This window comes from Priapulus caudatus, unplaced genomic scaffold (assembly GCF_000485595.1).
Source record: "Priapulus caudatus unplaced genomic scaffold, Priapulus_caudatus-5.0.1 Scaffold524, whole genome shotgun sequence".
NCBI lineage: Eukaryota > Metazoa > Priapulida > Priapulimorpha > Priapulimorphida > Priapulidae > Priapulus > Priapulus caudatus.
Genome location: NW_014577585.1, coordinates 190,485 through 208,079, shown reverse-complemented (window position 1 = coordinate 208,079; position 17,595 = coordinate 190,485). Strand labels below are relative to the sequence as shown.

At 43.9% G+C, this 17,595-nt stretch overlaps 1 protein-coding gene across 1 annotated transcript; it reads right to left on the bottom strand.

Moving 5' to 3' along the window:
• Positions 1 to 381: 381 nt before the first annotated feature.
• On the bottom strand, positions 382 to 17,162 carry LOC106811286 (lon protease homolog, mitochondrial-like). Its single transcript, XM_014814853.1, has 20 exons — positions 16,552 to 17,162; positions 14,315 to 14,403; positions 12,445 to 12,564; positions 12,035 to 12,164; positions 11,531 to 11,704; positions 11,365 to 11,426; positions 10,973 to 11,102; positions 10,395 to 10,610; positions 9,350 to 9,577; positions 9,003 to 9,125; positions 8,663 to 8,718; positions 8,235 to 8,322; positions 7,874 to 7,996; positions 7,488 to 7,604; positions 7,187 to 7,327; positions 3,356 to 3,527; positions 3,023 to 3,117; positions 2,721 to 2,834; positions 1,238 to 1,402; positions 382 to 848 (listed from the first exon to the last, which is right to left on the bottom strand). The coding sequence occupies exons 1-20, from the start codon at positions 17,155 to 17,157 to the stop codon at positions 663 to 665; spliced, it is 3,135 nt and encodes a 1,044-aa protein (XP_014670339.1). The 5' UTR covers positions 17,158 to 17,162; the 3' UTR covers positions 382 to 662.
• Positions 17,163 to 17,595: the final 433 nt, after the last annotated feature.

Genomic DNA, 17,595 nt, shown 5'->3' with positions numbered 1-17,595 from the left:
ACCGCTGAAACAAAAAAGTTTTTCAATCGCTCCGTCAGACCATGTCCTCAGAAAATGTCTAAAATCTGCCCTGTGCCCATTGACCTTTGACCTGTGACCTCCAATTTCGGCACAGTGATGGCTTTTCCTACCATGATGCTATACACCGACTATCACGAGCCTAGGTCGAGCCGTTTAGATTTGTGCCGCAATTCTGCATTTCCTCCCTATACCTTAAGTTAAGGAGTGAATGTTCCCCCTTATTTTACACCTCTTGACCTTTGACCTTTGACCCCCAGCTTCGACATCCCAACTCGTTTTCGGATTACCCCCCCACGTCCCGAATATCGTGACCGTACGTCGAGCGGTTAAGATTTGTGCCCAACTGTTGACGGACGGACGGACGGACGGACGGACGCACGGACGATCATGCGATTCTACAAGCTGCATCTGACTATGTCAGATGAGCTAAAGACGACAATAGATATGGCCGACCGCATGAAAACTTGTCTTCTATCTAACAGCCCTCTGATACTACAAGGAGAGTTGTGACTTCTTTTCACAACAAAAAAACGTGTAAAATAAATGATCATTGACTACGCTTTTAAATATACATACTTCTACGTTTTGGATAGGGAGCGGGCAGCTAATCTTGGCATTGTGGCCACTGTTATCAGCTCTCACTAGCTCCTGCTATTCACAGACTCTAGATCAAGTGCTTCAGGCTCAGGAAATGCGATATGGAAAACCTCACTATAGTGACTAACAAAGTGAACTTCAATGCCCTCTGTGATGAAGCTGGGAAGCTCTGTGTAGTCCTTGCGGTTCTCCGAGGGTAGGATGATGCAGTCGACACCAGCTCGCTTTGCCTGCAGCAACACAACAGCAGTAGTTTTACAATAGCATGGGTTCACAGCAAGATTCATGTCCCTCTTACCGCATATATGGTTTAGGCATAATGCTAGAAAATCACGAAGCTAAGCATAACTCTACATCTAACCATAACCCTGAACCATATTTGAAGTAGTCAGCAGACTTATCGATGAGCTAACCGTCAACTCTGTAATAATCCAGGCCTATGCTTGATGTAAGCGTTACGGCTTCAGCATCTTTGCACTTATCACATGATAAACACATTTAGTTATGCGTACTACATACTGTACGAGCTGATAGCCAAAATCGAATTGGAAATTGATCCAGGTGATATGGCAGAATAAGAAATCCCCATATATATGTTCTGCTGTGAGCTTTCACTTACTGCAATGGTCTTCTCCTTGATTCCTCCCACAGGAAGCACCTTCCCTGTAAGTGACAGCTCACCAGTCATTGCTAGGTCCTGTCTGATTGGCTGATTGAGAGCCAATGACAGCAATGCTGTAACAATCGTACACCCAGCACTTGGTCCATCTTTGGGCGTGGCACCCTATAAATACCAAGAAAAACAACTGCAGGTAACTACAAGACATACAGAAATGACTGGATAAAAGGGTTTATCCATCACCTCTATAACAGTTATGGTAGCCACCAGAAAGTGCTAGTCATCCACAATACAACACAAATACCACATCTTGTGGAATATAAAGTACGTTTTTTTCAAAATTGGATCCTGAAAATCAGTGTGTTTTACATGGTCAGGCATTGGATCCCAGGGGGGGCACTCCATATATATTGCATGGTAGGTATGTGCTGCGGGAAAGACCCCCCTTTTTCACCATAAACTTCCGTTCCAGAGGCGCCCATTTTCAGGTCTGAGTTATTTCCAGAGCCCCTCATTTTTGACTTTGCAGTGGCACATACCACAAACATTAGTTCCAGAGACCCCCATTTTCAGGTCTGAGTTAGTTCTAGAGCCCCCCATTTTTGACTTCACAGTGGCACATACCTACCATAATGTGGGGTGAGTGCCCCCCCCCCCATGGGATTGGGTCCAGCTAGATATTGGTATCTCCCATGTCACAATCAAAACACTGAATTCATCATTGCCTCCTGTCAGAAAACTGAAGTGAACATCATCATCCCCACTCCCACTATTTTCATGATTTGTGTTAACTGTAACTGGCACCATTTTTAAGTAGTGTTTTAAATACAAAGGGGAAGAAGAAAAAATATAAAGGATCATACTGGTAATCAAAGATAAAGGTTCAGTCAATACGTAGTTAGCTCAACTCATTAAAACATCAGACAAGATCAATGATCTAAAGGGCACAAATAACCTTTAAATATACGATTTAGTTGTAGCTCCCCCAGTCTGTAGGCAGGCTCAAGGAGACCTCCCTCACTTTTATTCTTCCCACACATTTCAAGCTAAATTTACGTGTGCCTATCAGACCTGTGCCCAGGATTGGCCTAAGGGAGGGAGTTCCAAATCAGAGGTGTGCAGGTGACTGCGAGCGCCGAAGGCGCGAAGCGATGTTAGGGGGATTGGAGGGTGATGTTCATGTCCCCCCGGGAAAATTGTGAAAATTTGCTTTAAAATGGTACATTCTGGTGCATTTTAATAGTTTTCTTCTGGATAAAATATACCTATTTATTTTTTGATGGTTGAGGGGTCCTGGAACCCCTGGAACCCCCCTTGGGTATGGTACTGCCTATAATGTGTAAATTATGTAAATTATGCCAGTGCATCTCATATCATCATATCCGTTTAACGTCCACGTTCCACATGCTAGCAGGTGGCCGCATCCATATGCCGCAAAATACTGTAATTTGATTGTGGAAAATAAAACGGCCTTCTCTCGCACCTCTGGTACGTGCAGGTGCAGGTGAGCTCTGTCCAGAAACTTGTTGTCACTGTTGTGGTCAATCAGGAAGGACTTTGCATACGTGTAGGCAATCTGACAGCTTTCCTTCATGACCTATGACAACAAGATCGACATTGATCAGATGATTGGTGAAAAACAATGATCTAAAATTAGGGTAAGCAACTATAGTGTACACAATCGATTAATTTTTATGGATACAATTTATAAAATCTGCATAGAACATCACTAGAAATTTAAATGTACAGAAAGCCAACCAATGTATAATTTAGCATCGCACATACCGATCCAAGCTGACCAGTTAATTCTATAGAGCCATCTTTTGACTCTTCACCAAGTGTCTTCCGCAGTGTCGTTTCAATGTATAATGTTGAGCCACCTGGTAGAGAATAAGTATAGACAGTGCAAACCTTATCGTACACGGACAGTCATGAAAATACAATACACATAACATAAACTTCATAAATGCGATCACAAAGGATGATCAGAAGAAAATAAGTACCACAATTAAGCATGTGGATATAACGTTTATAAGAACCCAATGTACAGTACTAGCTGGAGATCATAATCAACCTTGGGCAAATATGTGGGTAAGCAAAAAACCCACCCATACGTACCCATAGATGTCCAGGCTAGCCCCATCACGACACCAGACGGAGTCGAGTCGTACATCCGGTCGGTCGTAAATATAGGTTTGCCCACATAATCCTGCAGGTTGTTCACATCTACAGAGAGCTCCTCCAGCTTGTCCTTCTCATCAATAAGCTTGAAGGCCGCCTTTCGAAATATCTACCACCAGACGAAAAGTACTCATCTGAGGTCTGTTGCTACGATTATAAACGTAACATTTAAGTCGTGCGTAGTGACACCTTTGTTAGGTGCAGATATGCAGATACGCAGTTGCGTACTCATCATTTCAGCAACCTTCTGCATTCTGCATACCTCCCAAATCCCATTGGTTGATACAAATCACGAGCCTGAAACTCCTGTTTTATGGTGCATTGTGACCCTAACCCTAACCCTAACCCTATTTAAAAAAAAATAATTTAATTGTCAAAATTATTTGTTGTTATTCAATTGTTGTAAATAAATCATGTAAATATTTGCATTAATTGGAAAAAAATAGTTAAATGGATAAAGATGGAAAAATACAGAAAACAGGTAAATAATAAAAAATCAGATGGGATTCGATCCAGCGACCTTTGAGCCGTGACGCCTGTGCTGTACCCGTTCGGCTATCCAGGCTCATTGGGTTTCAAGATTATGGATGTGCCATGAATATGACAACACTGTCTAGTCATTGAGGCAGTTGAGGAATCCATGTTTAACCCTCCTCTTGAGGGTCAAAAGGTTATTAGACACTTATTCTTCGCACGTCAGTGGAAAGCACATTTCATGTCCTTTCAAAACGATAAAAATGGTAGGTCAGCGCTGAAACAAAAAGTTTTTCACTCTGTCCATTAGCCCATGTCCTCTCAGAAAATGTCTGATATCTGACCTTTCCCCACTGCGCCTTTGACCTGTGACCTCCAAATTTCGCACTGGTGATGGGTTTCCTGCCCATCACACTATACACCGAATATTAACACGTTCAACGCTGCCTGGTTAACAATGCACCTACCGCCCTGTGCTGAGATTTTCGCGATTTTAGCCGCTTAGTCACCTATTACACAAAAGTTTTTTGGCAGGTTTTAACTAGCTATAAAATTATTTATAATTAGTGGGCTAGTATAATATAGATATAAACTTACTCTCAGACATCAAAACAACACCGGAATCTATCACCCGTGATCTATCAAATCAAACACAACTTTCAGACATAAAACAACTTCACAACACACGGCGGTCAAAACGCCCTTTGGCGAGGTGAACTAACAAGTGCCGCAGAGCGACAGCGCTCATCTAACGTTCTACTGCGGTGACTCTGTGGTGGAGTGGTGGGGATTCTAGTAAACCCTGTTAGTCCCAAATGTGTTCACATACACGCCGAAACAGTGGAATGCACAGGGATGGTATCAGGAACCTTTCAAAAGAATGTTCGTTGGGATCGTTATGAAAGTTGCCACGAGAGTGGCGCGCACGTTTAAGTGTCTTCAGATTAAGATGGAAGCTCCCATCATACGTAGTAGCAACAACTATTTTGCAAGACAGAATAGGTAAGCACTCATCCATTTACCTACGCAAGCCTACAGGCTGCAAATTGCAATAGAGAGCTGCCACCTGTAACCAATTAACGCAGGCAAAAACTGCACCAACACATGCACTGGCAGCAGCCACTGGCAGTGGCATACGTTACATGTACATACTGACAGTACAGAATGACATAGAAATTATACGATTTAAGGAACATACACCTTCTTTAACCAATTTAGCTTTTGAAATTTCACTGTGACATTGTAGCCTCATACATCCAGGCATGTATAGATTTACTAGCAAACCCGGCCAGTCAAATTCTTTCTAACAGACAGTCAACAATATCCAGTTTAACCCTCCTCTTGAGCGTCAAAAGGTTTATCCGACACTTACTCTTCGCATGTCAGCAGAAGGACATTTCATGATCCTTTCAATAAAGCCATAAAAATGCTAGGTCACCGCTGGAAACAAAAAAGTTTTTCAAACGCTCCGTCAGACCATGTCCTCAGAAAATGTCTAAAATCTGCCCTGTGCCCACTGACCTTTGACCTCGTGACTCCATTTCGGCACCAGTGATGGCTTTTCCTACCATGATGTGCTATACACCGACTATCACGAGCCTAGGGTCGAGCCGTTTTAGTGATCTGTGGCCGCAATTTTGCATTTCTCCCTATACCTTAAGTTTAAGGAGTGAATGTTCCCCCTTCTTTTACACCGCCCTTGCCTTGATTGACCTTTGACTCTTGACCCCAGCTTCGACATCCCAACTCGTTTTCGGTTTACCCCCCACGTCCCGAATATCGTGACCGGTACGTCGGCGACGCGCGGTTAAGATTTGTGCCCAACTGTTGACGCACGGCGCGGACGGACGCGCACGGACGCACGGACGCACGGACGCCCGATTGCGATTCTACAAGCTGCTGCTACTAGTGATGGACGCTAAAAACATTACCTCAGTCCCAAAACTCCCAAAATAACGTTCCAAACAACAGGTAAAGTATTGCTATAAATTATGTCATCTACTACTGGGGTTTATACAGTGACGCTTGGTTGAATTGCTAAGCATATAGCCCTGTCATCTATAGGAGACCATAGTAAACGTTCCAAATTAAATTTTTACTTTTATTTATTTGTTTTTTCTGGGGCCAGCGGCCGACGTCTGAGTATGGAGCTCGCTGGGGTTGTTGGGGTTGTGGCGCGGCGGGCGCGGGGGGCGGGGCGGGGCTGGGCGGTGGTGTGGTGGCCCGGTGGTCGCGGGGCGGCGGGTCCGTGCCGGTTTTTGGTGCGTTGCAGTGTCGAGCGAGGTTGTGCGTGTGGGTGTCGGCGGGGTTGACGTGGTTTCGAGAGGAAGTACGAGTCCAGCGCCGACTTCCACGACTGGTTGTGCGCAGTGTGGTCCACCGTCTGCGGCCCGAGGCCGCTCGATGGGTGGGAGGCGGTTAAGGGCTGCACGAATGGCGGCATGCGCACGTGAATTTCTCCGAGTATGACTAGCAATACTTCGCATCGCATGCGGGATACTGGCGCACTCTTTATGAGCAAGATAACTGCTAGTTGGCTCCCAGTTGTCACGCTGCGCTTGTCTTACTAAGAAGGTGATGTGAGAGGTATACGCGTGCGAATGTTGTTCAATTCTCCGATGGTGTTGACAGTTTCCCCAAACTCCCCAGCAACGGTGGGAGCGGTTCGTGCTACAGCGGGTACGGCGTGTAGCAAGATAAAAACATCGGCGCTGTGACGTCACGTCACCCTTCGAGGGCTAGTTTTGTTTGGCAAACAGTCAGGCGTGGTTGCGCCAGCAAATGCCAGTTTCTAACCGTCCTTTCTTGTGGGTTTTAAGCAAACGCGCAGTGAAATGGGAGCAACTAGAGTTTATTTTGTCATAAGGTAGTGTGAGTATGCATGCCACGAAGTATTTGCTAGTCTAGTACTGGAGAAATTAGCATTTGGATGCGCATTGTGAGCCTTTAAGTTAAGGAGGAAATATTCCCCTCCGTTTACACATCTTGACCTTTGACCCTTGACCCCCAAATTTGTCATCCTGAGTCTTTTTCACGATCCCCCCCAACGTCCCTAATATCGTGACCGTACGTCGAGCGGTTAAGATTTGTGCCCAACTGTTGACGAACGGATGCACGGACGGACGGACGCACGGACGATCATGCGATTCTACAAGCTGCATCTGACTACGTCATATGAGCTAAAAACACATCACTCCAACATCTCGTCTCCAAATCTAGAAAGTAAATCACTAACTTGGTAGCTTGTGTATCACAAATCACGCACAGTGCTGCACCACTACGACTCACTCGTACCTTCTCGATTTGCTTCTGTAGGTTGCGCACGCCGCTCTCCCTGCAGTAGGACTTGATGAGGGTGGTCAGTGCATCGGCGGTGATGCTCAGGTACTCGCTTTGCACACCAGAGCCAATGCGCGCCTGCGGGATCAAGTATCGCTGCGGAGACAAACAATATGGTGATGAAGAATGTAGGGTCAGCGTCACGATGCAAAGTCGCGCATAGCTGAAATACTGACAACCTTTGCTGGACGAGTGAAACCAACTGGTTTAATGCAGAGGGAGGGAAGCTGTTAACTATGTGTGCTCAGTATAGTACCTCTGCGATAGCAAGCTTTTCTTCGGCAACATATCCAGATACATCGATCATCTCCATACGATCTTTGAGAGGTTCAGGGATGGTATCGGTAACGTTGGCAGTGCAAATGAACAGCACCTATCCATTGAGAGATAGCAGCGATTGATGTGTTCATTACATCTGGTAGCATGTGTACGAGCAAACACATGTGTGCATGCATGCCCGCACAAACACACAGTCAACTGTTAATAACCACAGGTATCATGTAATATCCAGCAACACAACAAACCTAAACCTGTGAGATCATATTTATTTCCCAATACAGTATGTATAGTATATGATCTCCAACCCATGTGATGCAACCATTCAATCATTTGTGCCATAAGACATAATTATGCAGTACATACCTTGGACAGGTCAACCGCGACATCAAGGTAATGGTCAAGGAAGTTAGCATTCTGTTCTGGATCTAACAACTCAAGTAGTGCAGATGCTGGGTCACCTTGGTACCCTTTACCTATTTTGTCCACCTGTAAGACAACAACAGAGACAATGTTGTACCGTATTTCTATTATGTTTTATCATATAATTAATGTTCTGTTATGTCTTATTGAGATGATAGACAACAAGTCAGGTTATCACAACTATAACCTTTCATCTTTTATCTTATATCAGCATTGCTCTATAAATATAGCACTCGGGACATACAACTACATGTTTCCACATCATCTCATTGTGCAAGTGACAATTTGCTTGCACTTTGCTCACCTCATCGATAAGAACAAGTGGATTCTCGGTTTTCGTCTTCTTGAAGCATTGTATGGCCTTTCCCGGCATGGCACCGACATATGTTCTCCTGTGAAAAATAAACATACAAACATGGCATCGTAACAGAACCACCACACTCAGAACTTGAACCATCTGTAAATGCGACAGGAATGAACACTGACCTGTGACTTTCACAAACTTGTGATTCACACTTGCAACCAAACAGTTCATGTCGGGATGGACTTTCTGATACAGGTAAGGATTGATATAGAAGTCAATGCATCTACCAAGGGACATGGACATGAAGGGCTTGCATGGCTGCTCAATGTTGCTATGGATACCCACACCTAACATGCCTAATTGATGCATACAATATTGGGACAGTCTGTCGTTTTTCCATTTAGCGAAGAACCTTTCACTCTACATACCTGTGACCTTTAATCTCTGCAACATCTGTCATCCCTCCAACGCTGAACCTGAAATACTAATCACAAACAGCATTTGTTATGCCCTGCATTTATCAGCTTTATTCTCCTCTCACTAGGAATAAATCTCATTACCTATCATTAATACCAAGCAATTGATTTGGGTCACCTGACACATATTCTCTACCATTTCTACGAAATGAGGTATGTCTGCATTTACCTTGCTAAATTCACCATGCTACACTTATAGAACAAGGTACATCAAGTAACTATTTGCAAGTAACTGTGTACTTTTGCTGTGCTGTGATAATGCCACCATCTACTTAGGCATGAACAGCAATACCTCTCGGTTGAGGGCCCGGGCGATAGATTTGGCAATGCTTGTCTTGCCAACACCCGGTGGGCCATAGAAACACAGAATCTTGCCCTGGGTAGCTCCCTTCAGCTGACTAACAGCAATAAACTCCTGTAATTAAAACACAGTGACATAAACAAAATCCCAGTAGACCACATCACTTATACTACAGTAAGTTTGCCTTACACATGACACCCACCTCTAATGTTTACCCTGGTCCATCTGTCAGCAATACCACTCGACTCAACGCAAGCACCTCACGCTCGGTGAATAACCCCTAACGAATCGACATTGCACAAAGCTTCACATGTGCGCCGCTAGATGGCGCCACTCACCAGTATGCGCTTCTTCACTTCGTCCATGCCGTAGTGGTCCTCGTCGAGCACGGAGCGCGCGTGATCGAGCGCGAGGTCCTCCTCACTACGCTTGCCCCACGGCATGCACGTCAGCCAGTCGAGGTAGTTGCGCGTGACGTTGAACTCGGACGAGTGCGGGTCGAGGAACGCCAGCTTGTTCAGCTCCTCGTCAATGACCTCCATCACGTGCGGCGGCACAACGAGCTCCTGCACAGCGGCGGTGGCGGGAGAAACAGCATGCGACATCAACAATGGGGTGTAGAGTCGGGGCTGGGGTAAGACATCAACAATGGGGAGTAGGGTAGGGTTGGGCTGCTGTGACATCAACAATGGGGAGTAAGGTAAGGGCTGGGGTGTGACATCAACAATGTGGAGTAGGGCTAGAATCGGGGGATGGTTTCAGCAATGGGGCGTAGTGTCAACGATGGGTGTAGGCCTGTAGGGTCAGAATCGGGGGATGGTGTCAGCAATGGAGCGTAGTGTCAACGATGGGGCATAGGGTCAGGGCTGGGGTGCAATATCAACAATGGGGTGTATCGTCAGAGCTAGGGTGCAATATCAATGATTGGGTGTAGGGTCAGGGCTGGGGTGTGACATCAACAATGGGGAGCAGGGTAAGGTTGCGGTGCGACATCAATGCTGGGGAGTAGAGTCAGGGCTGGGGTGTGACATCAACAATGGGGAGCAGGGTAAGGTTGCGGTGCGACATCAATGCTGGGGAGTAGGGTAAGTTCTGTCATGGTGTCAACAATGAGGAGTAGGATAAGGGTCAGGGCATGGTACAATGGGGCATAGCGTCAGGGTTGGGGTATGGTGTCAACAATGGGGTGTAGAGTCAGGGCTGGGGTGCAACATCAACAAAGGGAAGTATGTTCAGAGTTGTGGTGTGACATCAACAAAAGGGAAGTAGAGTCAGGGTCAGAGTATAATCAAAGCGATGTTTCACCCGCACTGGTGTACTATACGTACTAGATCCACACCAGCAACAATTTTTCCGGTGTCTCGCATACCACTGACATCTCACCTTTAGTCGCTCGCGGAATTTCTCCTCGATCGCATCCTTGTCGTCCTTCTCGAGTCCCAGCTCCTTCTTGATTATCTTCAGCTGCTCCTGCAGCATGTACTTCCGGTGCGTCTGCTTGACCTTCTCCTCGACTTCGCGGCCGAGCCGCTGCTGCAGTTTGCTCAGCTCATATTCCTTCTTCAGCAGAGAGAGAGCGCTGTACAGTCGTTGTGGAATCTGCGAATGTAAGCGACGTGAACGGTGGGGAGCACGAGCGACGATAGCCAGCAGAGACGAGAAGCACATCACACACGTACAGATTGTGGTAGACCAGACCTTTTTTTCTGTTCCACTGACAACATGGGGTGGGGGCTTTTTATCTGGGCTCGAGCAGAGGGCTGCATGAGTTTGGATGTAGCAACAGTAAAACTTATAAATAGGTGAAATGACCTCAAATACCTCCAAATGACACAAGTGGAGTTGCAAAATGGTAAGCAACACAGCTAATCTTCCATAGGGGCGAAACACTCTAGCACCAGCCCAAGTGAATTATTTTGGCTTCGGTGCCCCCTTAGAAATTCCTTATGTTGTGACCACACCTTAGTCTCCTCTAACACATGTTGCAGCTCTTGTGACTCAGCGCCAGTCAACGCTGCCCCGAGATCGCTTAGATATATCGGATTGTCGATGACTCTCTGTCCTCCTTGAAGCATCTGTGCCACGGACTCTCTGCATGAGATATAACAGCCACGTCAAGCACTGCCATGATGCCTTGTGCTCTCCGTGTAAAACATTTTCAATATTTCAGATTATGAAAATCTGCCATGAATAAAGGTGTCTCTGCAGTGCAATAGAGTACACTGTGCAGAAAACGTGCATGTAGTAACTACAAGGCTGTTAATTGAATAAAATAGAAAATGTCACCTGATAATTTTCAATCTCATTCTAAATAATTTGCCTCAAAGACAGAATGCAACACTAACTATCTTACCTGTACAATGGATTCAAGGCAATTATATCACGGATTGTCTTTACTATTTCCTGTGTGAGTGCCTACAACAATGAAGAGAGTCACTTACCAGATCAAATATTGACAAGATCACAATAGAGCACTGAAAATGTCTGTGTAAATTCCTACATTTTTACTTCAATCTTACTTTTATTTCTTCCGTGTACTTAAACGGTTCGTGATTTACATTCTCCACCTCTGCCATCAAAACAGTCGCAGAGACTGTCTCCTGGACTGGTTGCTCATGCATCATTTGTTCGACTGCCACAGCTGGCTCTTCAATTGTGCCCTCAACCGGCTCTTCCTGTGGAGTCTCCTCTGACTAAGAATTGTCAAAGACATGCAAATTGGGTTATAAAGTTGACAAACTAAGAAGAATGAAATATGAATGAGTATCATTATATCAACTGCAAATGTCAATAAGCAGAATATGGTATCTCAATCACTTAATAGAAAGCACCTGCAATTTTATTTACTATATAATTCTGTTCAACTGCAAGGTATCTATCACTTGTCAGCAAATTAAAAAAAAAAAATACGTAAAATTAATTACAATAATAATCAGACGTTAAGCTCATATATCGACAGCAAAGAATGAAATGGGTAGATCATTGATCTAGGCCTTTTTCCACAACTTCCGGAGCCAGCCCACCTCTTCTGCAGCCACATTGTTCTTCCGGCGACCAGTTCTGACGCGACGTCGCCGTGCAATGTTTTCATCGGTCACTGGTTGTGGCTGCTGCACATCCTCGGAGTCCTTTAACAAGCCTGTGATCTTGATCCTAAGCAAATGTTGCCGTGTGTTAGGAAACTGAAATGTGTTGCTGATTAAATGTTTTAATAAATCCTAGCAAAATTGACAACTTTATATCACCCATTTTTACAAATCAGGCATTCATTATCGCAGGCTTTTGATCTAACACCTTGTTTTGCAAAACTGTTATGTGAGAAATCGTTTGTGAAACTTGTAGAAATAAAAACATTATATTGATTTTATATAGAGATCATTAGGTGAATATAGTTATTACCACCAGTACTTGCTCTATTTATGCAGTGACTTACCTTCTATGACCCATAACAATCATCCGTAGTTTATTGTCAAGATCTTGCATCTCATGGATCTGTACAAATGACCCTACCTGGTGTATGTCATCCAGATTGCTAACTACCTCCTCTTCATTGCTGAATGCAAGCAAACTGTTATTAATTTCCTGCATCAATGCCTCAATTCTATCACAAACAAACTTACTAGGTAGAACAACACAAACAGTAACAACATGACCATATAGTATTAGTAGGGTGGGATGACCTGGGTAGCTCATGATACGATCCATATCACAATATACCTTTCATGATACATTGCAAACCGCGATCAGGGTTAGACACTAACCATTTTAGTTCATTAGTCCACAGGACTAGTAAAAAAAAAATGTACTAGTCCTTCCAAGATTCTACTAGTCCTGCCGAAGGACTCTTACTAGGCGCAGAGTGACGAGCATTGTGATTTGCCAGGAGGTAGGTGGGGTAGCAGTGTGAAAAACTGATAATTGGAGGCACTGGTCCAGCAGGACCAGTGCATCTGAGGAAGCACTGGTCCTGGTCAGTAGGCACTGGTCCAGGATTTCTGTCGTAGCAAAGTGAATGACTCGGATGTGGGGACGTTTTTATAGGGGGGATGGTGCAATTTGGTGATGTGCATTCTAAGGTATTCTTAAACATTATATTTTTTACACGTTTCGATACACTGATGTGTAGTAAATCGGAACAAGTCCGCAAGTCGATTTCAAAGATCAGCGGTCTCTGAAGACCGGCCATTATTTCTATTATCATCAAAATTATCATATTTTATTACGCGATCGCTGATTCAGTGATTGGTCGGGGATGCCCAGTATTATCGAATTAGCAGAGGTTTAACAGAAAATCGAACACAACAAACATGGAGAGTTTGTGTACTTCGCATGGACTTTAGGCTTTCTGGAGTATTTGATATTTTGAGTCTATATTGATGTAAAAATTTACCATTCATTTCATTAGAATAATGTAGAGGTTAGTATGAAAATTTACAAAATAATAAGTTTGCCGCTAAATTTTTATTCCTGTGCGGCAGCTAAATAATTAGCTTTCTTTTTTTACGGAGGCTCTTTTTTGATTTAGTATGAAAAAAAGAGCTCATATTTTTTTTACGCGAGCTATTCTTAGCCCTGCGGCAGCACTTACTTTTTCATAGCATGATTTTGTTAAATTTGGCATAATTTATGATGCACTGACTCTAATATTAATTCATTCAGCATTCAGCACTCAGCACCAGGTATTACCCAACCAGGCTGTGTGACTAACGTCAATATACGTAACCCTAGCGAAGTTACCGTTTCGTTGGCAAAGCCTACACCAGAGTATCGAGACTATCATATGTGTTTAAGAAATCGTCAACAAGATTACATCTTCTTTTAACTACCTTACCTTACTTACCTTTGAAAATTTCTTTACTAGTCTTCGCGACTAACGGCTGTAAAAAACATCAGCGGAAGTTAAGTTGTTAAGTAAGTCGATTAAAACGTCCTAGGCAAAAAAAATTAGATTATGATTAAGTACCGAGCGAAACTACCAAAGCATTCTCAGTGATTCATGACAATTTTGCACAACTCTCCGATATCTTTTAATTTAAAAAATGCCTTCATTTTCATCTACAGGATGACCAACGTGCACCCAATCAGACGACTTAGCGACTGTTGGTGCAAAAATTCTTAGTGCAATTTTCCATGTCATTCATTCTGCTCCACTTTACAACCACCTTAGCAGACTCATGAATGCGAAAAATCCTGTTTGGCAAAAATGTCATTTGGTTGGCTGAAATGTGGGATGACGACTAATTAAAATTTGTACCCACTGACGTGACGTTACCATTGAAAACTATAAAAACAAATAAACAAACCTATCATCCTTTTTTAAAAACACTCCGGCGTATGGCTGGTTAAGTCGTACTTTCCGTCGCAGAAGTTCTACAAGTGATTTGTTAGTAACCTGAAAGTATGATATAAAGATGTTCATGATCTATACACGTGTGGCATAAAATGCAAACTTTTGCCTCAAAACATTTGATAAACAAGTGCCGCCGGAGCGACAGCCGCTCATCTCACACGTTTTCTGCTGCGGTGACTCTGTGGTTTGAGTTTATGCGTGGGATTTTCTAGTATAAAGCCCTGTTTGTTGGAGAGGTCGGACAGAATGTGTTCACATACATGCCGAAACAGTGGATGCCACAGGGATTGGTTATTCTCAGGAACCTTCTCAATAAGAGATTTGTGTCTCGTTCGTGATGCGTTATGAAAGTTGCGACGACACGGGATGGCGGAACGTACGGTGTAAGTTTTTATTTTAGTGGTCTTCAGATTAAAAAATGATGTGATGCTCCCGCATCATACGCTGTAGCCAACAACTATTTCGCCAATCAGAAAGTCAGGGTAAGGACTCAAGTCGATGTGGTACGGCTAACGAGAAAAGAACGCTAGCAGGGCTGCAATAAGAGCTGCACACGCTTAAACAATCTAACACAGGGCAAAAACTACAACCGAGGGAGTGGAAGACGCACCGAGTTACTCGTTTTGTGCACTGGGGCGTTTTTGTAGTTTGTCTATCGTCCCGTGCAGTGTGGCAATACGTTAGGAGATGTTAATTTTACATACTGACGGTACAGACAGATGCCCATAGAAATTTATTACGATTTTAAGGAGCATAAACCTTCTTTAACCAAATTAGCTTTTGAAATTTCACTGTGACATTTTTTGGGTAGCGTCTCATAGCTATCCAGTGCCCATCGTTTTTGAGACCTTGTTGTGACTATAGGCAGGATGTTTGACTCGCCGGCAGTCAAATTCTTTCAACAGACAGTCAGACAAATCCATGGTCTAACCCTTCCTCTTGAGGGTCAAAAGGTTATCTGACACTTACTGCTTCGCGCATGTCAGCCAGAAAGTAGATTTGCATGGTCCTTTTCATAATGCCCATAAAAATGCTAGGTCACCGCTGAGAACAAAAAAGTTTTTCAATCGCTTCGTCAGCACCATGTCCTCAGAAAAATGTGTCCTAAAATCTGCCCGTTGCCCATTGACTTTGACCTTGTGTGGTGGTTGTGTTGTGTGTGACTCCAATTTCGGCACCAGTGATGGTGATGGCTTTTTGTGAGTTGCCTGATGCCATGAATTTGGCTATACACCAACTATCACGAGCCTAGGGTCGAGCCGTTTAGATTTTTGTGCGCGGCAATTCTGCATTTCCTCCCTATACCTTAAGTTAAGGAGTGAATGTTCCCCCTTCTTTTACACCTCTTGACCTTTGACCTTTGAACCCCAGCTTCGACATCCCAACTCGTTTTCTGATTACCCCCCCACGTCCCGAATATCGTGACCGTACGTCGAGCGGTTAAGATATGTGCCCAACTGTTGACGGACGGACGGACGGACGGACGCTCGCACGGACGGACGGACGATCATGCGATTCTACAAGCTGCATCTGACTATGTCAGATGAGCTAAAAACAGGTGGTAATATGATACAATGGCCCAGATGCAAATGGCTATGGATTAGCAGAGTAGTCCCAAGATTAACAATGCAATTATCAGAATTAACCTACTAAGTTTGAGCTTATACAGTAGTAAAACTGGTACATGGTTCATACAAGACTGAAAAAAAATTTCAAGGACTTTTCAAGGACATTTTATCAGAAATTCAAGGACATTTTATCAGAAATTCATACACAGAACAAAACATACCTGGATTAATTTAATAACCCCATTCTTAATCACCGTCACCTCTAAAACTTACCTGGATCACAATAATAAACCCTTCTAAACACTATCACTTCTACAACATACCTTGATTTACTGACTGATTTTACTGACTTACTGTAATTTGTGATCATCATTTAACTGTCTATCGTGTCTATAGCTTTTTAAGCTCATTTAATGCAATTTTTATTGAGGTTTGCACATTATTGATGGTACAAAATTTCTTTTTATTATAGGAAAGGATTCTTTCTAAAAATTCAAGGACATTTTCATGAAATTCAAGGACTTTTTAAGCACAAAATCAACATTTACCAAATTAAAGTACTTTTCAAGGACTACCCTCAAATTCAAGGACTTTTCAAGGACTGTGCGAACCATGCTGGTACCTCGATTATCTTGATGAATCTCGGAAAAACGGGGTTGCGGCTGACTGCGATCACAGGCACTTGCGGAAACTCCTCTGGAACACCCATGGCCGTCAGCGCCATCGTATTTTGGTATGGATCTGCCTGAGGGTCTGGGTTAATATGAGTCGGCGCATCGACTGGCTTCCCTTCATCACCGCCACCATCACCTTCTTGTGACCCCCCATTTTTTGCATCACTACAAAATCCTCTGCCTCTGGCCCACGTTTCCGAGCATGAGACACGAATACCTGCATACGCATTTGACAGCAGAATGTGGGGAGTAGAGCATTTTTGATAAAACCTAGCTGTTGTACTTTTAATATTAGGCAAAGCTGTCTTGCTCCTTGCAACTTGAGTGTGACACTGCCGAATAGGCTGATGATGACATACTTCAGAGACGGAGTCTTGTCGGGTGACTATTCGGTAACATAACAGGTTAGAAGCTAAAGAACGTGTCATTGGAGGATTGAGACCTCTAGCCAGTGACCGGCCGACTGTATACGATAAGGATGACCTTCCATACTTATGTTGCCGAGATGTAAACCGTAAAAATGACAATTTCGAAAAAGGCCTGAGAGCCTCCATGAGGGTCGCCATGTTGCAACACTTGTTTATATTGGATCTGTTCACTTGTTTTATTATTGCGTTCTTTGCATAGAAATATCCATAGATATTAGAATACAGAATTCTACATCTGCATTAAAATTCGATATCTATTTTATATATTTTTTTCTTCTGTATTCTATATCTATGCAAATATCATAGACGAAGAATAGCAGGACTGGCGTGTCTAGTGGCGCCGCCTCGTGTTAGGGGACTCCTTCTCCTGGAACTCCGGCGGGTGCTCTGATAGCAGTGGCGTAGACAGGTCCTCAGTTGTAGGGGGGATGATTTCGCTGTTACTTCCATCATAATGTATATGAAGAGTGTGCGCGAGTAGCGCACACGGTCACCGCGAGTGCCTTGGCGCAAAGCCCTTAATGGGTGGGGTCCACGGGGCGGAGCCCCCGGAAGCTCTTGGAT